Raw genomic sequence first — 25,530 nt, 5'->3', positions numbered from 1 at the left:
AGTTATCATAAGAAGGTGACGTCAGAATGCTTTAAGGCATGGGAGAGAATATCACCACAAGTGGGTGTGGAGATCAAACCCACCCTAACCGACTGAACAGTGAGGGACAACTGTGTCTGATGACCTGTGAACTGTATCTAAAAAAAGACATGCTGAAATGATATGGGCCAGGGAGAGTAATGACTTAAAGGATTGGGGTACTGATCTTTTTATTATCAGGCCACAAATGAGAGAAAAACTGAGACAACGGGGCTATTGGAAAATAGATAATACTGGTATTTAAAGTGTTTAGTATAAATGTTAAAGATTAAAGGGATGTTGTGTATTGAATAGATAAGGTCAAATTTGAGTTAAAGTAAACACTAAGGACTGTTATCCTGAATATTGGGTTGGAAAATGTATTTAAGAAATAACTGTTTAGTTATTTAGATATAGAACTGTTTAAATTTAATAGGCCTAGGGAAGCTCTGGAAACTAATCCTGAGACAAGGTGGTTGACAAAACTTACAGAATATTAGATTAAAGGTTTTTTATTTATTTTTTTTGTTTTTTTTGTTTTATAATGTCATTGGAATTGGAATGATAAAATCTAATGTTTAATTGAATAAAAAGATAGTCTGTTGTGCGATGATACCCAAGAATGAAGAAGAAAGAGACCAATAATAACATGGGCATAGAATGAAACAGATGGACGTTTTCTCCAGGTTTAATTACATTACGAATAGTGGAAATTTATTGCAAATGTGTAATTATTATAATTTTTTTCTCTTTTTCTCGTTTGGTCAATTTATTTTTGTTTTGAGGAACATAAGGTTGTGTATATGTTCCTGAGGAGGGACTGATACTGATATAAATGATATATAAATTGACTTAAGGATGTTTTAAGTATGTATCAAACAATGGCTGTTATGGGTTAGGGGACTCATAAATGAAGGTAATGATAGTGAAGGGGTGTTATTTGGTAATGATAGTGAAGGGGTGTTATTTCTAGAAACTATGTATAATAATAGAGATAATTCACAGAAAAGGAAAGACAGCTGGCTGTGTAAAATATAGGGACAATTCTAAAGTAAATAGAACAATTCACATATCTAAAGATATGGTAAAAAGAATAAGTGGTGGCATTTTGAACACTAGAGCAAAAGTTTAAGAAACTTATTACTTAGTTTTGATAGGATTGGATATTAATCCAACTGGAAGACATTTGACTGATTACATGTTATTGTACAGCAGTTGATGTAGGGAACATCATTTGACTATTATGAATATTTCTGTGGCAGGAGGCCAGGTAATTGAGGCAGAATGGTTACATAGGGCTGTTATTAAGAATTAAGATTTAGTGATATTGCTATAACAAGAAAAGTCTGTTGTCAGGAAATAACCCATGTGTTAGTGTGTATGTCCTCAGGAAAAAACAGCCAGAAATGGAAGGGTTTGGGCTGCATTCTGGAGACTGAGTGTACATCAAGATACACCAGGCTGGTGGTATACTTCTTACAACACTGCAGTGGTAAAGTTCTTCATGTCTCTCTTTGGTGGGTGCATAAGTCTCACGAGAAGTAAGGTCCAGCTGAATAATGGGTGAGCTTGAAAACACCATGACAGAGGATGTGGAATCAGAGAGAGAAAGAGAGAGAGACTAGATTCCACTATAGACATACTGGGTTGAGTTTGGAGGCTACTTGTTTTATTTTTAATACATCATGTGAAAGAGAATGGATGATAGGATATTATACTCTAAACAAACATGTTAAAGGGATTGATATGAAAGCATATAGAGTGTTGAATTAATTCAAGAAGAGAGAATGTTAATTGTAGGTTATGCACATGATTATCAGTTGAAATGGAGTAGATGGGAAACTAAGTAAAAATGACATGATTTGGGAACACCTCTCAGAACCTGTGGCCGAAAGGGGAAGACTGGGTGGAAGCATGAGGAAGCTTTTTAGGGCTTTTATTTTTGTGGAGTCCAGCAGAAAAGTATCCTGGAGGCATAGAGTCAGGTAAAGAGAGAGTGGGAATTGTCATGGTCTCAGATTTCAGTTTGCATGAATATATTTATGCATAACACATAACATTGTCAATGGTGTTATGTTTTGTCTGTTGTTTTCCAAGTCTTATGTTTAGGAAACCAGAAGGAGAGGGGTTCGCCAGCTTCAGCTGGAATGTCTGTTTGTTGTGTGATGAGTGATGGAAGTAAGAGGATGTATGGTGCAATCATAGAACAGAGGCCATAAGTCTCTAAGTATGAATGCTTCACAGAAAGTAGGCAGAAATCTGAACCAGGATGAGAGGTTCTGCGTCTGATGATCCAAGGGGACCAGAAGGACCTCTCCCAGTGATACCAGGAGATCTAGTCCACGTTGGAGGGATCCGGAGGAAGTGGGATCAACCGAGGAGAGATGGACCCTATGAGGTGGCCAAAGCAACAAGAACGGCCGTCCAAGTGAAAAGAAGCCAGACGTGGTACCATCTGAACCACTGCAGCTGAGTCCCAACAGAGAGAAGGATACAACCACATAGAGATGAGGACACAGAGGATGCTGATTCACCAGGAGGGAGCCTGGAGGGAGCAGGAGCAGTGGAAACGATTGAGACACCAGGGAGGAGCCAAGAAAACAGCAAATCAAGTGAAAGCCAAAATGTGACAGGTGCACCGAATAATGCACCCAGAAGAGGAGGAGAGGCCTCACAAGGAACAGAATGAGAACATCTCTTCCCTAAAATTGAAACCCTTCCAGATGGAAGCTAAGTCCTGCCTGAGGAGGGAGCCTCAGGTGAAGAAAGAGAAGGAAAAGTCCCGCAAGCTGAAGAAAATGGGGATTTCCCCACAATTGACTTTTAAACTCTTGAATGGTCTTCTTTACAGACAATTGATGTTAGAATCACAAAAGAATAATGACATTGACATAACAGAAGTAACAGTGAATGCTAGTATAGAAACAACAGACTAATGCACAATCAAGATATATGGTGGAAGCAGGAAGAGAAGAAAGGAATCAGCCGAACAATCCAAAAAGACTGACAAGGTTAGAATCTCTGTTCCACCTCAACTTATAACAGAAGCTGGAGAACTGAAGTCTATCTCAATCATAAGGATCAAACCCTTACCGGAGATGGCACTCTGTGGATGGACACATCACCAAACAAAGGGACAAGTCGTTTGGGATCCGAAAGGATGTGACCTGACATTAATTAAAGAAAAAGATGAGAGGGTGCTCATCATGAATCAGATTGAACCAGTTGAAGGTGAAGAATTAATAGTTGAAATAACAAGAACAACAGTGACCGAAGGGAGTAGCACCATGGTCATTAAGATTGATCCTACCCCTGCACCTGAACAGGAAGAACCTGTGACAACAACAAGGGTGGCGGCTGCTGTGATGACCACAGTAGCTACCACTAAGATGACATCGACCTCCCTTACCAAGCAGACCACCGTATCCACAAAGCAACCTGAGACATCAGAGTCAGGAGAGTTTTTTACTGACATTTGGAACTTTCTGATAAACTCTAATGATCTACCTCAAGATAAGAACATTGAAAAAGCGACAGAATTAGATATATCAGAATCAGAAGCACTCAAGGACACTACATGAGAAGAAGTAGTGAAGAAGGAGTGATACGAATGGGCTAAGTATATGGCAAACAGACACAGAATGGACAATTGTATTTTGTGAAGAAAATCACCTTTGTCTGATCTTTTAATAGTCTCTGAACCAGCATCATGTAAAAACTGTGTAAGTTGTAAAAATGACTATTGTACCAATAGAAAGTATTCTATTCCCTTGTGTGACATAAAATGTAGGATTGTTCTGGGTAAGTACTAGGGGTAAAACTATGTTGAATGAGACCATGCTGGGAGACAATGATTGTGTTGCCTATAATATTAGATCTGAATTAAATGTACCTCAATTAGACAGAGGTACCGTGGTTAAAGGAAAATATGAATGTTTTTACAGCCATGACACCGAAGGAATTGATGTAGGAAACACCACTGTAGAATGTGATACTATTTGGGTGTTAGAGAATGTGGGAGTTCATAAAAATAATGATAAAGGGTTGATTATGAATAGAAAAGGGTTGTGTGGTCACATAACTCAGGTTGCGCCATCTCTTACTATGTTGAAAATTCAAGACAGAGGTATTGCTGATAGTTTATGGATGTGTGGAAAAAACTAACTGTTGAATGTAGTGCCTGATGGATGGATTGGTCCTTGTGCCTTAGAGCAATTAAATAGGTTACGATTATTAAATCACCCCATGATGACTATGTAAAACCTAGAGTTAAAAGGGCTTATGAGAAGGATCCTGAGGTATACCTTAATGCAATTGGACTGCTTAGAGGTCTACCTAGGGATTTCAAGGCCAGAGATGAGGTTAAATCAGGATTTGAATCTATATTTTTGTGGATAACACCAAATAAGAACTTAGAATGGATTAATTATATATGCTATAACCAACAGGGATTCATTAACTATACTTAATTGGCTCTTAGTGGAGAAGGGTGGAGTTTGTGTCATGTTTGGGGATGACTGTTGCACCTTTATTCACAATATTGCTATGGCCAAACTCAAAGGATTACGAGCAGAAGTAAAGGCTAATGCTGATGTCATATTCAATTTCTTATTATATTCATTGTATTATTTTTATTTTTTATAATGTTTCTGATTGGATCTTTTACTCCTATTTCACATTGGAGATGTTTGGTACAAGTGTTTTGTAAGCTTTATTTTAATAATGTTTTAGTCAATTGTTGGTATTGATATCTACTCTCTATATGTCATTTTAGTATAGTTTTTGAGGTTAATTACCCTCAAGAGGAGGGATTATGTAGGAGTAAGTGACATATGTAGGTAGATATCACACTATTAAACAATAGACAGGAGTATACTAGAAAATAGTATAAGAAGGCAGATGTGAGTGCATTTGCCATTCTGGTAAATACAGGAAACCAAAGATTAGCAGATGGTGTAGTAATGTAGTAGTAACGAACCACATGTTAACATAGATCATGAGACCGTGGTAATGGAAATCTACTAAGGGACGTTCTGACCCTTGTATATTCTCCATTGTGCTGACAGACTGACCAGACAGAGTGGCGCCTAAAGGCAATTGGACACTAGACATATGGTCTGACCATTCCATTACAAACATACATGTCAGACAGAGTGGCGCCTAAAGGCAATTGGACACTAGACATATGGTCTGACCATTCCATTACAAACATACATGTCAGACAGAGTGGCGCCTAAAGGCAATTGGACACACTGGAATAGAGGGTCCGGCCACTATCATAAACAAATGGAAAGCAGATGGTGGTGAATGACTTCATAGGGGACGGACAATACTATGTGTGTATAAATAGAGTAGCTGGAGTTCTGAGAAAGGGTGTGTTCAGTGGGACATTCGAGATGGTTATACTATTGTAAATAAAAGCATGTTTTGATTTCACAAGTTCTGATAAAGCGTTATATTTCTGAGATGATTTTCCACGACATTAGTTAGGTATTTAGTAAATAAATAATTAAACCCAATTTTGTATTGCTGATTCAACTTGTTAGCCAGGATTCTTGCAGATAACCAAGGACTTACAACTTTCAGATGAGACTGAATAAAATGACGATTAATGTCACTGTTATGGATGTAAAATCTTACTAAATCTTTAAGAGTTTATTCGAAAGATAACAGCTCTATAAATATTCTTTCGTGGTGTCCCTCTCTAGTTAATTAACATTTACATGATGAGTTCAATCAGGTAATATTAATTACGGAGAAATTATTTTATAGAATAGCATGTCATAGCAATTAATCTGGCATAGTCAAAGACACGACAGTAGGATAGTCAGTTTTACTAGGGTAAGTTTGGCGGCGTGAGTGAAGGAGGCTTTGTTGCGAAATAGAAAGCCGACTCTAGATTTGATTTTGGATTGGAGATGTTTGATATGAGTCTGGAAGGAGAGTTTGCAGTCTAGCCAGACACCTAGGTACTTATAGATGTCCACATATTCTAGGTCGGAACCGTCCAGGGTGGTGATGCTAGTCGGGCGTGCGGGTGCAGGCAGCAAACGGTTGAAAAGCATGCATTTGGTTTTACTAGCGTTTAAGAGCAGTTGGAGGCTGCGGAAGGAGTGTTGTATGGCATTGAAGCTCGTTTGGAGGTTAGATAGCACAATGTCCAAGGAAGGGCCAGAAGTATACAGAATGGTGTCGTCTGCGTAGAGGTGGATCAGGGAATCGCCCGCAGCAAGAGCAACATCATTGATATATACAGTATCCATGTTGAGGGAGAATAGTTACCACTGGGGGTTACCAACATTGAGGCTGAGCAGTTTCCACTGGGGGTTGTCCACTTTGAGGCTGAGTAGTTACCACTGGGGGTAATCCACATTGAGGCTGAGTAGTTACCACTGGGGGTTGTCCACATTAAGGCTGAGTAGTTACCACTGGGGGTAATCCACATTGAGGCTGAGTAGTTACCACTGGGGGTTGTCCACATTAAGGCTGAGTAGTTACCACTGGGGGTTATCCATGTTTTGGGTGAGTACTTACAACTAGAGGTAATCCACGTTGAGGCTGAGTAGCTACCACTGGGTGTTATCCATGTTGAGGGTGAGTAGTTACCACTGGGGGTTATCCACTTTGAGGCTGAGTAGTTACCACTGGGTGTTAATCACATTGATGGTGAGTAGTTACCACTGGGGGTTGTCCATGTTGAGGGTGAGTAGTTACCATTGGGGGTTACCAATGTATAGGGAGAGTAGTTACCACTGGGTGTTAATCACATTGAGGGTGATTAGTTACCACTGCGGGTTATCCAGGATTTTCAACCCAGATATTGACCTGGTATGTTACCACTGCTGAGCTTAAATGGTCTCTCTGATTTTCTGCATAGTGAATCTTTTCAATATAAATGAAGATTGCCATGCGTATTGAGAGAGAGGAGGGAAAGTGTACTACCATTACCTGTGTGTAAGGCTGGTTTTGTGTGACTGTACATTCTTAGAAAAAAAGGTTCCAAAAGGGTTCTACGGCTGTCTCCATAGAAGAACCCTTTTTGGTTCCAGGTTTTTGGTTTTCCTTTTTGGTTTTCCTATGGGGACAACCAAAGTACCCTTTTAGATTCTAGATAGCACCTTTTTTTCTAAGAGTGTACAGTATCATTGAACAGTGACTCGGTCAAGTGACTGAGGTGGAGGAACACAGGGATTTCTACAATGACCTCTCTCTCACTCTCTCTCTGAGGTCCATCTCCTCTCTATGCTATTGTGTCCTCCCTTCTCTCTCTTTCCCTACCTACAGTATTACTCCTTTCTATAGCTGATGAAAATGCAACATTTTGTGTAAATTCCCTCTGATGATATTGATGCTCTGTCTCTCTCTAGATAAAATAGATGATGATTTTGAGTTGAGCATTGTGTGTCATCGGCCAGAAGGGCTGGATAAACTAGAGGCTCAGACCAACTTCAGCAAGCAAGAGCTGCAAGTGCTCTACCGAGGCTTCAAAAACGTATGTAGTCAATCTATGTGTCACTCCATTTCTCCATTACTTCATCACTTAGTGTCTGTCACTCTCTCTATGGCTGATCTCTCTCTTTTCTCTCTATTTTCTCTGTCTTTCTCTGCCTCTCTCTCCATCGTAGGAGTGCCCTAGTGGGGTGGTGAATGAGGACACCTTCAAACAAATATACGCACAGTTCTTTCCCCATGGAGGTAGGGAATGAGTTTGTGTCTGTGTGTACATAACCTTTAAAGGTGTTGAGTTGTGCAGTGGATTTGTGTTATGATCACATAAAGGGTAATACATACATTACATGACCAAAAGTATGTGGACACCTGCTAGTCCAACATCTCACTCCAAAACCATGGGCATTAAAATGGAGTTGGTCACCCCTTTGCTGCTATAACAACCTCCACTCTTCTGGGAAGGCTTTCCACTAGATGTTGGAACATTAGATGTTGGAACACTCCGGGGACTTGCTTCTATTCAGCGACAAGAGCCTTAGTGAGGTTGGGCACTGATGTTGGGCGATTAGGTCTGGCTCGCAGTCGGCGTTCCAATTCATCCCAAATGTGTTAGATGGGGTTGAGGTCAGGGCTCTGTGTAGGCCAGTCAAGTTTTTCCACACCGATGTTGACAAATCATTTCTGTATGAACCTCACTTTGTCCGCGGGGGCATTGTTATTGTATTCTCTAGTGTTAAGATTTCCCTTAACTGGAACTAAGGGGCCTAGCCCAAACCATGAAAAACAGCCCCAGACCATTATTCCTCCTCCACCAAACTTTACAGTTGGCACTATGCATTGGGGCAGGTAGGGTTATCCTGCCATCCGCCAAACCCAGATTCATCTGTCGGACTGCCAGTTGGTGAAGCGGGATTCATCACTCAAGAGAATGCGTTTCCACTGCTCCGGAGTCCAATGGCGGCGAGCTTTAAAGCACTCCAGCCGACGCTTGGCATTGCGCATGGTTATCTTAGGCTTGTGTGTGGCTGCTCTGCCATGGAATCCCATTTCATGTAGCTCCCGACTAACAGTTATTGTGCTGATGTTGCTTCCCAGAGGCAGTTTGGAACTCAATAGTGAGTGTTGCAACTGAGGACAGACGATTTTTACGCACTACGCGCTTCAGCACTCGGCGGTCCCGTTCTGTGAGTTTGTGTGGTCTCCCACTTCACGGCTGAGCCGTTGTTGCTCCTAGACGTTTACACTTCACAATAACAGCACTTACAGTTGAATGGGGCAGCTCTATCAGGGCAGAAATTTGACGAACTGACTTGTTGGAAAGGTGGCATCATATGACGGTGCCACGTTGAAGGTCATTGCGCTCTTCAGTTCGGGCCATTCTACTGCCAATGTTTGTCTATGGAGATTGCATGAATGTGTGCTCTATTACATACACCTGTCAGCTATGGGTGTGGCTGAAATAGCCGAATCCACTAATTTGAAGGGGTGTCCACATACTTTGTATACATAGTGTATCTCTTCTCTCCAATGCTCTGCAGATGCCAGTACCTACGCACACTACCTGTTCAACACCTTTGACTCAGCACACAGTGGATCCATCAAGTTTGAGGTTAACATTCCTCTACTGTCTCTCTACTCCTCCCCTCTATCTCTCTCTTTCTCTTTCTCACCATCATCAGATGACTAACCCTTTTTGTATTCTGGATCATTCGTCTTCTTGTTCTCGGTGATACGGCGTCTCATTCTGTCGCTCTCTCCCTCCTCCAGGACTTTATCATGGCGTTGTCCACCCTGCTGAGGGGTTCAGTGAGGGAGAAACTGACGTGGACGTTCAACCTGTACGACATCAACAGAGATGGCTACATCAACAAGGAGGTGTGTGTGTACTTAAATATTGCGTGTGGTTATTTCACCATTTAACAACGACAGGCAAATATTATTGCATATATTTTGCTTCATATGCGGCGGTTTTGTGTATTCTTTGTGCGTGTTTTACAGGAGATGACAGACATCGTCAGAGCGATATATGACATGATGGGGAAGTACACCTACCCTGCCCTGAAGACAGACACCCCCAAACAACATGTGGATGCCTTCTTCCAGAAGATGGACAAGAACAGAGATGGAGTAGTCACTCTGGACGAGTTCATTCTGTCCTGCCAGGAGGTCAACTTTCTCTACATTTATACGATCATCATTGTTACACCCACTTATTCTTGTATTTTATTGTAGTTTGAGGGTTTTGGATGGATCAAATTCAATGATCAACTGACCAACTTCACAGCCATGCGTCAACTCAACCACTTTAGGTTTGCTTCCAACCATCTACCATCTCTATGTCAACAACAAACATCTGACCAATCAGATTAGAACAAGGTAGCTGCTAGGCAGATAATCAATTATCGTTTCAAACACTGTTGTGTAGTTTTATAGTTTAGAAGTACACAACAGTGACTTAGGGTTATTTTATGAAGTATAATATTGTTTTCTATTTGCCCCTTCTGTAGGTCTTTACCTTTTGAACTTCTTCATTCGGTCCTCCAAAGACTTAGAATGAAGATGTCACAGCCTGGAAAATGTCATGGAAACCATTCGGGCTCAGAGTGCTCAACACTCTTTCAGCTTGTCATAGAGTCGCCCAGAATTGACTCCAGTCACTGTGTGGGGGAGAAATCCACAATATTCGGTCAAATCCTATGGCTCTCCCATCAAATCAAATCAAATCAAACTGTATTTGTCACCACAACAGATGTTGACCTTACAGTGAAATGCTTACTTACAAGCCCTTAACCAACAGTGCAGTTTTAAGAAAAAATACTCCCCCAAAAATAACATGAAAAAAAATCTAAGTATCAAATAATTTAACAGCAGCAGTAAAATAACAATAGCGAGGCTATATACAGGGGGTACCGGTACAGAGTCAATGTGCGGGGGCACCGGTTAGTCAAGGTAATTGAGGTAATATGTACATGAAGGTAGAGTTAAAGTGACTATGCATAGATAATAAACAGAGAGTAGCAACGCAAATTGTCTGGGTAGCCATTTTATTAGATGTTCAGGAGTCTTATGGCTTGGGGGTAGAAGCTGTTTAGAAGCCGTTTAGAAGCCTCTTGGACCTAGACTTGGCGCTCTGGTACCGCTTGTCGTGCGGTAGCAGAGAAAACAGTCTATGACTAGAGTGGCTGCGGTCTGACAATTTTTAGGGCCTTCCTCTGACACCGCCTGGTATAGAGGTCCTGGATGGCAGGAAGCTTGGCCCCAGTGATGTAGTGGGCCGTACGCACTACCCTCTGTAGTGCCTTGCGGTCGGAGGCCAAGCAGTTGCCATACCAGGCAGTGATGCAACCAGGCAGGATGCTCTCGATGGTGCAGTTGTGGAACCTTTTGAGGATCTGAGGACCCATGCTAAATCTTTTCAGTCTCCTGCGGGGGAATAGGTTTTGTCGTGCCTTCTTCACGACTGTCTTGGTGTGCTTGGACCATGATAGTTTGTTAGTGATGTGGACACCAAGGAACTTGAAGCTCTCAACCTGCTCCACTACAGGTTGGGGGCATGCTCGGTCCTCCTTTTCCTGTAGTCCACAATCATCTCCTTTGTCTTGATCATGTTGAGGGAGAGGTTGTTATCCTGGCACCACACGGCCAGGTCTCTGACCTCCTCCCTATAGGCTGTCTTGTCGTTGTTGGTGATCAGGCCTACCACTGTTGTGTCATCAACAAACTTAATGATGGTGTTGGAGTCGTGCCTGGCCGTGCAGTCATGAGGAAACAGGGATTACAGGAGGGGACTGAGCACGCACCCCTGAGGGGCCCCTGTGTTGAGGATCATCGTGGCGGATGTGTTGTTACCTACCCTTACCACCTGGGGGCAGCCTGTCAGGAAGTCCAGGATCCAGTTGCAGAAGGAAGTGTTTACTCCCAGGGTCCTTAGCTTAGCATAGGCATCACTGTGATAGCAGCTGGTTTTGGTTGACTAAACTCCCTTCCTCCCTCTTGCCCCGCCAACCCTGCCCCAACCAGAAAAAAACAAGCATGTGAGGTGTCTTGCTTTCTGTACTCTCTGCTGTTCACATTGCTGTCCCTTGCTATCTTCTCCTCTGTTTTTGTTGCCCCCTCGTGGTGGTTATGAGAACTGCAAGTTCAGAGGTATAATTTTTTCCACCTGATATTAAATCAGCTCTCCTTTTTTCCATACTTTATTTTCTTAGGACGAAAACATCATGAGGTCCCTGCAGCTCTTCAAAAATGTCATTTAGACCACACAGAGAAAAGGAGAGAAAAGACACAGAGAAAGAAAGACCGGGAGGGATTGGAAGAGATGCTTGAACTGTGAGAAGGAAAAGCAGCCCGCCATTTAATGGAAAAAAGAGGCACAAATAAACTTTGTTGTCACCATGGTTACGAGAGGTACTCAACACCGGCTGCCCAACAACAGCTATACACACCAGTCGTGTGGCACAGTGTCTCACCATCATGTTACCATGGCAGTGACCATCAACGGGCTGGGTTATGACCCTTGCCATTGACCTCTGACCCCTGTACCTGTTTTTGAACCTCCTGTGACCCTGTAACCTTTCACCCTAGTCCTCTCTGTCTTGTTCTGTTGATGTTGTTATGGTTACGGATCTCTCTGAGAGTGTATATCACACCTGTTAGTGTACCTACTGACATAAACACACACACAGATTAAGGCATACACACATACCTTGGATTGAATCCTCAATCGACTACAAATAACAAATACACAATCAATACATTTTCATCTGTAGAATTCATCTGATCGGTATTTAACCTTTAAGAAAAATATATTTGAACCAAGTCATTCTTAACCCTGCTAAATGCCGAACTCCTACCGAATGTGTGTTAGTGTTATTCAATGTTTTTGGTGTTGTGGTGACTTGTGTCATAGTGTTTTTGGCTTCTATCTTTCTGTCTGCAATGAGCTCTTTTCATCTGTGTCGTGGTTGGTCTCTTTTTCTGTCAATCTAAGTCATGGCCAGACGACATCCCGCCCACAGAGCCTGGATTGGATGTTATGTGGCCTATGATAGACATATACAGTGGTAGGAAGTTATTGCAAGTCCCATTTTGAAGTGTATTCTTATGTGGGATATTACGACTGTGGGATATTACGATATTACGACAGTAACAACTCTCAAGACAATACCCAACCACTCACTGTGACCAGAGAGAGAGAGAGAGAGAGAGACCTTGTCACTGAGAATACAGGAATAAAGCCATGAGAGATGACAATAGCCTAATCAATGTGAACTTACTGACAAAAAAAATACAAAATCCCTTTTCTCACAGTTATCTCACAGAAAACATCAGTGTATTGAGATGTGGTACAAAATGATATTTAACAACTTTTCAGAACAAATTGTGACGTTTGATATGTGTTCTTTGAGTAAAACGAAGCTTTCCATCCATGTCTGTACACCACAGGCAACAAATGAAGAGTTCTCAAGTGAAGAGTGTATATCGGTATTTACATATCTACAGCCCAAGTACAAATGACGATACATTTACACCCACATCCTCATAGGAAATGAATCACAAATGGAACATTTGAGGATGTTTTAGTTTCATACTTTACCAACATTACATGCATCACTCTTCCACCTCTCCACTTCCTCCCTCTCTTCTATACCCCTCTACCTCTCACACATGGCTCCTCCTGTCCTTCCCTCAGTTCCCTGTCACTTGAGTCTACAATCTCTCTTTAGCCATAGAGTCATAGAGCTTGTTCCACGTTGCTGCCAACAGTGCTGACTGATCTACAAATCACCTTGCATCATAAATAACTACTCATTCTTATCTGTAGATCAGTCAGTAACCATTTACCCACAATGCACCATGGATTTGACGCTCTCGAACACGGCCACAGTGTGGGATGTAACACAAGGCCAGATAGGGGTCAAAACACCTGTAAGGGTGCTTGGCTAGTGATAGACCTAGATAGGGCTCAACAAAGGATGAGGGGTTGGGTGTAGTATTAGGGCTATCAGGCACCTTGTCTCCACACAGTCTCAAAGGGGCATCACACACTGTCCATAATCTCCACTTTGCCACTACCAACTGAGCTAGGGTCAAATCATCCAATTCCTCATCTTAACAGTTGGGAAGGATGGCCAAATATGTGACCCTGGATCAGTGGTTGCGGGAGACTTACTCCCTCTCCTCGGCCCAGGGCTGCAGGTTCCTCCTACTCCCTCTCCTCGGCCCAGGGCTGGAGGTTCTGCAGGGCATACAAGGAGGAGTTATGTGAGCACAGCGGGTCGAAACCTGCTGATTCGTTGAGGGACTTGTGGAGGGCGTCGGCCTGCAGCTGTAGGATCAGCCGATTGGCCTGTTGACGCTCAGCCTCCCGCTCCTCTGCTGTCTGTCTCCTAAAACAGAGAAAGAGAGAGATTAGGCCTACTTGCTTACAATCTAATTATGAACATAGAATACTTCTAATGTGTTGAAATTCAACAATGGTCAAACTTATGTAGCCTAGTGGACGTTTATATACCATCTCAACTTTCCTTAGGCATCTAGGCCTACAGCTTCATTTTTCTGAAGGCACTGTATAATTGCAGATGACTTGATAAACTATAGGTCTAGGCCAAACAGACTTGGTGTGAGGACTGACGCTGGAGACAAGAAGCAAGTACAGGGAGTGAACAAAACAAGAACATCGCCTGGACGGGGCAATGAAACGACATGACGACAATAATGCTGACACGGGGAACCAACTGAGGAACAGACAGATATAGAGGAGGAATCAACAAACATGAAGGAGTCCAGGTGAGTCCAATTAGAGCAGATGCGCGTAATGATGGTGACAGGTGTGCGTAATGAAGGGCAGCCTGGCTCCCTCAAGCTCAGAGAGGGGAAGGGGGAGAAGGCGTGACAGTACCCCCCCCCCCCTCTAGGGGCCCCACCCGGCATCCCACCTGGGCAAGCCTGACAGGCCGGGCCGAGGCATTGTCGCTGTACTAGCGGGCAGAGGCGTAGAAGCCCGGCGAGCCGGCTTAGGAGTGGGAGCCCGACGAGCCGGCTGAGGCGTGGGAGCCTAACGATCCAGCTGAGACGTGGGAGCCTGACGAGCCGGATGAGGCATGGGAGCCTGATGGGCCGGCTGAGGCATGACGTGGGATGGAAGCCTGCTGAGCCAAACGAGGCAAGGAAACCTCTCGAGACAACTAAGGCGTGGAAGCCCGACGAGCCAGCTGAGGCACCCCTGGTTCCATCAGCGGTGGCACCTGGATCCGACGTAACCACCAAAAACAAAAAACAAGAACTCCCTCAAATATTGGTGTCAGCATTCTGTAAGGACTGACGCTGGAGACGAGAAGCAAATACAGGGAGTGAACATTTAATGGAAAACAGACATCAAACAAAACAAGAATAGCGCCTGGACGGGGGAATAAAACCACATGATGACAATAATGCTGACACGGGGAACCAACTGAGGAACAGACAGATATAGAGGGGCAATCAACAAAGTGAAGGAGTCCAGGTGAGTCCAATGAGCGCAGATGCGAGTAATGATGGTGACAAGTGTGCGTAATGAAGGGCAGCCTGGCTCCCTCAAGCTCAGAGAGGGGAAGGGGGAGAAGGTGTGACACTTGGGCTGATTTTACCATCCTGTTTTCTCCTGACTTATTCTGGTAGGCCTACAGGATAGTCCAATCATTTTTTGGCAGAAGAATTAGGGATCTACCAGCGAGCTGTTCAGTTCGATTGAACGTTCGCTATGTTGCATAATGGTTTGAAATGAACGACATGTTTCACCAAAACTTTCTTCAGCATTCTTGAGCAGACTTTGAGGTACATTTGCTCCATTTGGTGGGTGTGGCAGGGTGTGACTTGAAGCATTGAGTGACATATTTAAAGAGCAGTGGCCATGCTGACAGCTTGCCTGGCTACCCAGGCTCCTTAATACGGCCAGATTCTACGCCACGCCCACGGACGTTTGTTTTCTTACCTGCAATGAGTCTGGATAAAAATGTTACTCCTGAACTTATTTAGGCTTGCCATAAAAAATGGGTTGAATACTTATTGACTCAAGACCTATAGTTTAAAATCATCAGCAATTATACAGTGCCTACAGAAAGTATTCACACCCCTTGACTTTTTCCACATTTCGTTGTGTTACAGCCTGAAATTAAAATGGATTAAATTGAGATTTTTTTGTCACTGGCCTACACACAACACCCCATCATTTCAAAGTGAAATTATGTTTTTTACATTTTTACAAATGTATTAAAAATGAAAAGCTGAAAGGTCTTGAGTCAATAAGTATTCAACCCCTTTGCCATGGCAAGCCTAAATAAATTTAGGAGCAAACATTTGCTTAACAAGTCACATAATAAGTTGCATGGAATAGTGTTTAATATGATTTTTCAATGACTATATCATCTCTGTACCCCACACATACAGTACAAGTAGCTGTAAGGTCCCTCAGTCAAGCAGTATGTCACGCTCGTTGGAATAAATGGACCAAGGCGCAGCGTGCGTAGAGTTCCACATGTTTAAATAAATGAAACTCACCAAAACAAATACAGAAACAAACGAAATGTGAAGTAATGGAGTGCTCACAGGCACTACACAAAAACAAGATCACACAAACAACAGGTGGGAAAAGGCTGCCTAAATTATGATCCCCAATCAGAGAAAACCATAGACAGCTGCCTCTGATTGGGAACCAAACCAGGCCAACATAGAAACGAAAAACTAGAATGCCCACCCTAATCCCACCCTGACCTAACCAAAAGAGAGAAATAAAAGGTTCTCTAAGGTCAGGGCATGACAGTACCCCCCCCCCCCCCCAAAGGTGCGGACTCCGGCCGCAAAACCTGACTCTATGGGGGAGGGTCCGGGATTGGCATCTAGCCTCAGTGGCGGCTCCGGTGTGGGACGTAGACCCTGCTCCGCATGCGGATCCGCCAGCTTCGGTGTTGCCTCTGGTGTGGGGATCGTCACCGGAAGCGCCGGACCGTGGATCGTCGTCGGAGGCTCCGGACCGTGGATTGTTGCCAGGGACTCCGGACCGTAGATCGTCGCCGGGGACTCCGGACCGTAGATCGTTGCCGGGAACTCCGGACAGTAGATCGTCGCCAGAGACTCCAGACTGGGAACCCTCGCTGAAGGCTCCGGACTGGGAACCCCCACTGGAGGCTCTGGACTGTGGATCGTCTCTGGAGGCTCCGGGCCATGGATCATCACTTGAGGCTTCAGGCCATGGATCATCACTGGAGGCTTCGGGCCATGGATCATCACTGGAGGCTTCGGGCCATGGATCATCACTGGAGGCTCCGGGCCATGGATCATCACTGGAGGCCTCGGGCCATGGATCATCACTGGAGGCTTCGTGCCATGGATCATCACTGGAGGCTCCGGGCCATGGATCATCACTGGAGGCTCCGGGCCATGGATCCACTGGAGGCTTTGGGCCATGGATCATCACTGGAGGCTTCGGGCCATGGATCATGACTGGAGGCTTCGGACCATGGATCATCAATGGAGGCTCCGGGCCATGGATAATCAATGGAGGCTACGGGCCATGGATCATCACTGGAGGCTTCGGGCCATGGATCGTCACTGGAGGCTTCGGGCCGCAGACCGTCGCTGGAGGCTCTGGACTGCAGACCGTCGCTGGAGGCGTGGAGCTGGCACAGAACGTACCGGGCTGGGGAGACGCACTGGAGGCTGGGTGCGTGGAGCCGGCACAGGACGTACCGGGCTGGGGAGACGCACAGGAGGCCTGGAGCGTGGAGCCGGCACAGGATGTACTGGACCGTGGAGGCGCACTGGAGGTCTGGAGCGTAGAGCTGGCACAACGCGTCCTGGACAAATGACCACCTCCGCATGGCAAGTGTGGGGAGCTGGCACAGGATGCACTGGGCTGTGAAGGCGCACTGGGGACACAGTGCGTAGAGCCGGCGCAGGATATACTGGACCCTGGAGGCTTACTGGAGACCAGGAGCGCTGAGCCGGCACAACCCGTCCTGGACAGATACCCACTTTAGCACGACAAGTGCGGGGAGCTGGCACAGAACGCACCGGGCTGTGGAGGCGCACTGGAGACACGGTGCGTAGAACCGCAAAACATGGCACCTGAACGGTGACCAACTCCACACGGTGAGTACAGGGAGTTGGTTCTGCTTCCCACCTTGGCTCCGTCAACCAACCTGTGTGCCCCCCCCAAAACATTTTTTGAGGCTGCCTCTCGGGCTTCCGTCGTGGCCGCGAACCCCGGTGTCGTCGTTGTTGCTCCTTCGCTGCTTCCGCATGCTTCCCCGGCAGGCTTTCGTGTCTTGCCAAGACTTCCTCCCAAGTCCCGGATATTCTCTCCTCGACCTCCTCCAAAGACCAGGATGCCATCTCCTCCCGGGCATGCTGCTTGGTCCAGTTGTGGTGGGATCTTCTGTCACGCTCGTTGGAATAAATGGACCAAGGCGCAGCGTGCGTAGAGTTCCACATGTTTTAATAAATGAAACTCACCAAAACAAATACAGAAACAAACGAAACGTGAAGTAATGGAGTGCTCACAGGCACTACACAAAAACAAGATCCCACAAACAACAGGTGGGAAAAGGCTGCCTAAATATGATCCCCAATCAGAGACAACGATAGACAGCTGCCTCTGATTGGGAACCATACCAGGCCAACATAGAAACGAAATACTAGAATGCCCAGCCTAATCACACCCTGACCTAACCAAAAGAGAGAAATAAAAGGTTCTCTAAGGTCAGGGCGTGACACAGTAAGACTCACAGCTGTAATCGCTGCCAAAGGTGATTCTAACATGGGGGTTGAATACTTATCTAATCAAGATATTTTAGTCTTTTATTTTTCATAATTTTTTGGCAAATGTTGAAATGTTTCTTCCACTTTCACATGACAGAGTATTTTGTGTAGATCATTGATAAAAAAAATACAATTAAATCCATTTCAACCCCACTTTGTGAATACTTTCTGAAGGCACTGCAAAAATCCCCCAAAATCCCATGTAGCACCTTTCACACTACCAGAAAATAATTAGTCTCAATAGTCTCAATTCAGGCCTATATTTTAAAACTATCCTTGTCCCCAGACTAATTGGGCATGAGCAGAAGTGTCTGTCTGGTGACTGGTGAACGAGATTAAGACTTAAAGTAACAGTGTTTCCAGATTTCCATTAAATAGTATCTATAATTAATTACAATGTGACTGAAATAGTTTCCCCCACAAATGTTTCATTACGTTTATGTTAAAGGCAGTGCTTGAAAAAGTGACCAATTGTCATACTTGAGTAAAAGTAAACATACATTCATCGAAAATGACTAAAGTAAAAGTGAAAGTCACCCTGTAAATTCCTACTTGAGTAAATGTCTAAAAAGTATTTGGTATTAAATATACTTAAGTATGAAAAGTAAAAGTATAAATCATTTCAAATTCCTTATATTAAGCAAACCTGACGGCACCAATTTTTCATTTTTTTCATTACGGATAGCCAGGGGCGCGCTCCAACCATCAGACATGTTTTTCAAACGAAGCACGTGTTTAGTGAGTCCGCCAGATCAGAGGCAGTAGTGATGACCAGGGACGTTCTCTTGATAAGTGTGAATTAGACAATTGTCCTCTCCTGCTAAGCATTCAAAATGTAACGAGTACTTTTGAGTGAAGAGGGAAAATGTATGGAGTAAAAAGTACATCATTTTCTTTAGCAATGCAGTGAAGTAAAAGTATGAGTTTGTCAAAAATATAAATTGTAAAGTAATGTACAGATACCCCAAAAAATAACTTAAATAGTACTTTGAAGTATTTTTAACTACACTACCGTTCAAAAGTTTGGGGTCACTTAGAAATGTCCTTGTTTTTGAAAGAAAAGCACATTTTTGTTCCATTAAAATAACAAAATTGATCAGAAATACAGCGTAGACATTGTTCATGTTGTAAATGACTATTGTAGCTGGAAACGGCAGATTTTTAATGGATTATCTGCATAGGCCCATTATCAGCAACCATCACTCCTGTGTTCCAATGGCACGTTGTGTTAGCTAATCCAAGTTTATCACTTTAAAAGGCTAATTGATCATTAGAAAACGCTTTTGCAATTATGTTAGCACAGCTGAAAACTGTTGCCCTGATTAAAGAAGCAATAAAACTGCTAACATAATTGCAAAAGGGTTTTCTAATGATCAATTAGCCTTTTAAAATGATAAACTTGGATTAGCTAACACAATGTGCCATTGGAACACAGGAGTGATTGTTGGTGATAATGGGCCTCTGTACGCCTATGTAGATATTCCATAAAAAACCTGCCGTTTCCAGCTACAATAGTCATTTACAACATTAACAATGTCCACACTGTATTTACGATCAATTTGATGTTATTTTAATGGACAATTTTTTAGATTTTCTTTCAAAAACAAGGACATTTCTGATTGACCCCAAACTTTTGAACGGTAGTGTAGGTACTTTACATCACTGGTTAAAGGTGCTACAGATAGAATTTTCTTTTACATTTTTGCATTATATACTGAACAAGAATATAAAAACAATAATTTCAAAGATTTTACTGTTACAGTTCATATAAGGAAATCAGTCAACTGAAATAACTTCATTAGGCCCTAATTTATGAATTTCACATGACTGGGAATACAGATATGCATCTGTTGGTCACAGACACCTTAAAGAAAAGTAGGGGAGTGAATCAGAAAACCAGTCAGTATCTGGAGTGACCACCATTTGCCTCATGCAGCGTGACACATCTCCTTCGCATAGAGTTGATCAGGCTGTTGATTGTGGCTTGTGTAATCTTGTCCCACTCCTCTTCAATGGCTGTGCAAAGTTGCTGGATATTGGTGGGACCTGGAACACGCTGTCGTACACGTGGATCCAGAGCATCCCAAACCTGCCCAATGGGTGACACGTCTGGTGAGGATGCAGGCCATGGAAGAACTGTAACATTTCCAGCTTCCAGAAATTGTGTACAGATCCTTGCGACATGGGGCCGTGCCTTATCATGCTGAAACATGAGGTGATGGCGGCGGATGAATGGCACGACAATAGGCCTCAGGATCTCGGCACGGTATCTCTGCATTAAAATGACCTTTAATAAAATGCAATTGTGTTTGTTTTCCGTTGCTTATGCCTGCCCATACCATAACCCTACCATGGGGCACTCTGATGTCAATGTTGTGAATAACAAACCACTCGCCCACACGACGCCGTCTTCCATCTGCCTGGTACAGTTGAAACCAGGATTCATCCATGAAGAGCACAGTTCTCCAGCGTGCAAGTGGCCATCAAAGGGGAGTATTTGCCCACTTAAGTCGGTTATGATGCCAAACTACAGTCAAGTCAAGACCCTGGTGAGAACAACGAGCACGCAGATGAGCTTCGCTGAGAAGATTTCTGACAGTTTGTGCCGAAATTCTTTGCTTGTGCAAATCCACAGTTTCATCAGCTGTCCGAGTGGCAGGTCTCTGATGATCCAGCAGATGAAGAAGCCGGATGTAGAGGTCCTGGGCTGGTGTCCTTACATGTGGTCTGCGGTTGTGAGGCCAGTTGGACGTACTGCCAAATTCTCTAAAATGACTTTGGAGGTGGCTTATGGTAGAGAAATGTATATTAAATTACCTGGCAACAGCTCTGGTGGACATTCCTGCAGTCAGCATGTCAATTGCATGCTCCCTCAAAACTTGTGTGATAATACTGCACATTTTAGAGTGGCATTTTATTGTCCCCAGCACAAGGTGCACCTGTGTAATGATCCTTGCTGTTTAATCAGCTTCTTGATATGCCACACCTGTCAATTGGATGGATTATCTTGGCAAAGGAGAAATGCTCACTAACAGGGATGTAAGCAAATTTGCACACAACTTTTGAAAGAAATAACATTTTTGTGCATGAGGAAGATTTCTGAGATCTTTTATTTCAGTTCGTGAAATATGGGACCATCACTTTACATGTTGTGTTTATATTTTTGTTTAGTATAATTTCAGAAAATGTTCATGATAGATCTTCATGATAGATCTGTTGCTAATAATGAAATGATAGTGACTATGAAACACTTTCATTTCACTATTACTGCAGATTTAATATGGACATTTCCTGAAATTACAATGCAAAAATCCAACAACAACAAAAATCCTATGTGTAGCACCTTTTAAAAGCAGCAGCTTTTCTGTGTTGAAATGATGTCGGCTTACTCCAACAACAGAATTGTGTGGGTATACCGAAACAACTGAATGGTGTGGGCGTACCCCAACAACATAACGGTGTGGGCATATACCAACCATCGTTAAAAATATTCATGCGAGTAGACTTCTAATTGGCCAGTTCATTCTCCTCACGAGGAAGACATCATCCATTGAGATTTTCAATGGACATTTACTTTAAGGTATGACTAAACATGTCAACTGTAAAATTGATAAACTGACCTCCACTTGGTCCTGCGGTTCTGGAACCAGGTCTTGACCTGCGCGTCTGTCATCTTCAGGCTCTTGGCGAGGGTGGCCCGCTCCGCGCTCGCGAGGTACTTCTGCCGGTGGAAGCGCTTCTCCAACTCACAAATCTGCACACGGGAGAAGGATGTCCGAGGCTTTTTCCGTTTGGGCGGTGTGCGGTTCTGGTATGGATGACCTATCCGCCGGGTCACCGTGAATGGCACGAGAGCTGAAGGAGGGAGCAGAACAACAGACTGGAGGATGAGTTTACACGGAGGATGAGTGATGGGTGTTATGTCCTCTGTGGTAGGAAAGACTCCAACTGTGTTGTTGTACAGTTCATCAATTCTGGGGTATAGGCTAATCCTCGGTAGAAAACAAAGGTTATATTCATTATTAGCCTAGTTAGAAGAGAATTGTATTGGTTGATTTGGCGCCTGCATAAAACCGGGCGTTTCTGTTTGGGCCTACGTCGACACATCCATCTGCAATTTGCGAATATTCATTTTTAACCTGATTTTAATCGTTTATTCTCTGGGGATAAAGCCATAATTTCTGTCTGGATATTACAATTAGGCTTCCTCTTGCGGGAGCAAACAATGACATTAAATAGTAAATACAGGGAGTCGATCATGTTGGGTTCGGCTCTGGGTGCCGAATTAGGCTATTACAGATTGAATAGGCCTACATTTGAGATCAATAGCATTATTGCCTAACATTTACACTATGGCTTACTACTCTTGGCGAGGATGTTTTCATATGTCTTTATCAGATTGTATAAACTGTTGGGTGTTAAACAAAATCCTTATATTTAAAATCTATATATTTAGGCCAATAACAAGAACGTGCATGAGATACATCTAAAAATAATAATTTATCACATGTCCTTGGCGCTAGAAGATCCTAAACTGGAAGTGAATACAAATGGAGGCATAAAGCAATACAATTTAAGGCTATTCTGGGTGATTTTACAATGCAATTTGATTATTGTAGCAATTATGTTTTTTTACCACATTTTATTTGTATAGGCCTATTCAATATTTACACGTGGTTTTCGTTGCTATAAGTATTAATTGACTTTATCAAGCACACGCCTTGTAACATTAAAATATGCTAAATATGTAGAGAAATAAGGAAATAAGATACAATTTCAGTCAAATTGCATAAGTGGGTGAAGCCTACATTTTCTTCCGTTTTAATGCGTAAAAGGTTGAAGATTGAATTAATGGTTATCAAAATGCTTTGTTATTTTATTGATCACATAATCTGTATTATTGTTGTTTTTATTGGCGTATCGTTATCGTTATTATTTGGCTTTTCACTTTTTTAAAGCTTATTACACGTAAGATAAGATGTTTTGAAAATTGCCATTACGGGAAACCGGGAACATTTTCTTAATGTTCAGATGGATAGTCTAAATCACTGTGCCTGAAATGGTGTATATATATATATAAACAGAATAAACATTATTTGATGGGCTATAGGCTAAGGGTTCTATCGGAAAGTTACCTGATAACCTGTCCTTGGCGAACCTATAACCGACCCACGGGAAACACAGGCCTCCATACCCGGGCACAGCGCTCCCCACATGCAGCGGTCCCTCGACCGTCAACGGTCTGTGAGCGGGCACCCGGATCACTCCTCTGCTGCCCAGGCTGCGGTTCACTCCGTACAAACCAGGATCCTCTAACTGTGGTACCATACCCGAGAGGGAGATGGACAGCGCGGTGTAGGGCGCTGCGCTCTCTCCGGTTGGGCTCCCTAAAAGGTAACCGTCTCCACTGCTGGTCCGGCCGCTCTCTGAGTCAGCACCGCTACTAAGTATCTGGTCGATGCCGAAGCTGATGGGTTCGTGCTGGACCTCTTTGGTAGGAGGGCTTGTGGCGCTCTGTGCGCGCTCCATCCCCACCGTTTACTCAGACCGTGGGATGGCTGGACAGGATGGAAATTAAATAACGAGGTTAAACAGCCGGTTTGTGCCAAAAAGCAACTGCGGTTGGCTCCATTGTCATCCTCCGTTCAGAATCCGACCATCTGAATCTTCGGAAAGCACTCCTTCAGATCATCCTCGTGCACGCCAGTGAAAGTTTGATGTGCGTTTGGATAAGTCTGTGACGCTCTCTTCCCTGCGTCAAAACATGTTGGTCTTGCTGCCCCCCCCCCATTCTTGTGTTTTTATTGGTTGGTGCTGTCAACCCCTTGGGGGGAGGATAATTTAACACCATAACCTAGACTGCTTTCCGACAGAGTTCATATAATTTAGTGCAATATCAGAGCATACATTTCTAAACCTTTCATTTGACCTGTTTGGACAATTCACTTGACCTAGTGCTTTATTTATTTAACCAGGCAAGTCAGTTAAGAACACATTCTTATTTACAGTTACGGCCTAGGAACAGTGGGTTAACTGCCTTGTTCAGGGGCAGAACGACAGATTTTTACCTTGCCAGCTTGGGGATTCGAGCTAGCAACCTTTCGGTAACTGGTACAACACTCTAACCGCTAGGCTACCTGCCGCCCCTCAGGCTTTGAAAAAGTGCCCGGAGTCCCTGTATTCTAACCTCCTTTTTGTAGCCTTGTCATTGTCCGATCTCCATGAAAATACAGTAGGCTGTAATGAAATATATTAATTGACCTGAAATAACAGATACAAGTTGCAACGATTACATATTTCTTACTTCCCATTGCCTTTTCCTATTTCGATACAGTTTAGTCGTTGATAATCTCTAGCTCTTGTCTCTGTCTCTTCTCTGTGATATGTCCATCCCGCAATACACATGTTGGTGGCTGCGCGTCTCTCACCGGACCTGTGGAGTAGTGAAGATGAACGCAGGCAGTTCAGTCGGCTTATTGATTTTCTACGAGGAACATGAGAGGACCTGTATTAACACAAGAGTCTATTCGTCATGGATTAAAGTGGGCCTTGGTTAGGGCCATTGATTTGAGGTATAGAGGAAGCGAGGCATCACTTCTCCGTTTTGATTACGGCGTCTGTCAACAGCTACTGTCAGATTCCTCCTCTGTGTAAGATATACATTTGAAGTAAACCAATAGGTTGTTTCCGAACCGTGTCTGCTGCTGGTAATCATGATGCTTTAAGTCCTTACAAGGCCTAAACTAAATGACAATAGTGCAGGGTACAACCCGACGGTGGCACATTAATTGATAATAAAAGGGAATTGTCTGACGAGGCCACGGGCTATACAGAGGAAGTGGAGGGTCTGCATGGTCGCTGGAACCTCCTGCCCATCAGAATCAATGAAAAGACGGACACAATTAACTGTTTATGTACCCCTGGCTAGAGCTTTGCTGAGATGTGTTCCTGTCCTCGTCTCTATAGACCTGATATAGGCCCATAGTCTATCATATTTACATGTACATTTTATTTATCGACCAAAGCAAATATTCTTAACACAGGTAAAACATTTTTTAACTATTAGGCTATAATTGAAACCTATATTTTGAATTGCAAGTTTCTTATAGGTTTTAGGCATAGATAACTGAATACGACTATTTTAATGATTAATTTGATGAGGCGAAATAAGCTAGGTACCTCCCACAATCAAAATTATTACCTCGATCGAATTTGTTGCATAAGTGAATGTCCATAACGGAGGTTCTATTGTTTTTTTTGTGCCAT

The 25,530-nt window shown here is 43.4% G+C and overlaps 2 protein-coding genes across 3 annotated transcripts in view; one reads left to right on the top strand and one right to left on the bottom strand.

Moving 5' to 3' along the window:
• The window catches only part of LOC120062378 (Kv channel-interacting protein 1-like), a 46,706-nt gene extending 33,919 nt beyond the window's left edge, over nucleotides 1-12,787 (top strand). Inside the window, exons 2-7 of one of the 2 annotated variants that reach the window (XM_039012307.1) lie at nucleotides 7,386-7,510; nucleotides 7,644-7,713; nucleotides 9,006-9,076; nucleotides 9,235-9,342; nucleotides 9,466-9,633; nucleotides 11,676-12,787. In XM_039012307.1, the coding sequence (XP_038868235.1) occupies nucleotides 7,386-7,510; nucleotides 7,644-7,713; nucleotides 9,006-9,076; nucleotides 9,235-9,342; nucleotides 9,466-9,633; nucleotides 11,676-11,723 (590 nt within the window). In that variant the 3' untranslated portion in view covers nucleotides 11,724-12,787. The remainder of the gene's footprint in view (nucleotides 1-7,385; nucleotides 7,511-7,643; nucleotides 7,714-9,005; nucleotides 9,077-9,234; nucleotides 9,343-9,465; nucleotides 9,634-11,675) is intronic. The other variant, XM_039012308.1, reaches the window with a different exon arrangement.
• Nucleotides 12,788-13,672: 885 nt separating this feature from the next.
• LOC120062127 (T-cell leukemia homeobox protein 3-like) lies at nucleotides 13,673-23,793 on the bottom strand. The gene is made up of 3 exons (XM_039011936.1): nucleotides 23,400-23,793; nucleotides 21,885-22,119; nucleotides 13,673-13,856 (listed from the first exon to the last, which is right to left on the bottom strand). Exons 1-3 carry the CDS (start codon nucleotides 23,791-23,793, stop codon nucleotides 13,673-13,675), a joined length of 813 nt encoding a protein of 270 aa, XP_038867864.1.
• Nucleotides 23,794-25,530: the final 1,737 nt, after the last annotated feature.

This window comes from Salvelinus namaycush, chromosome 17, assembly GCF_016432855.1.
Source record: "Salvelinus namaycush isolate Seneca chromosome 17, SaNama_1.0, whole genome shotgun sequence".
NCBI classification, from domain to species: domain Eukaryota; kingdom Metazoa; phylum Chordata; class Actinopteri; order Salmoniformes; family Salmonidae; genus Salvelinus; species Salvelinus namaycush.
This window is presented reverse-complemented; position numbering and strand designations above follow the sequence as displayed.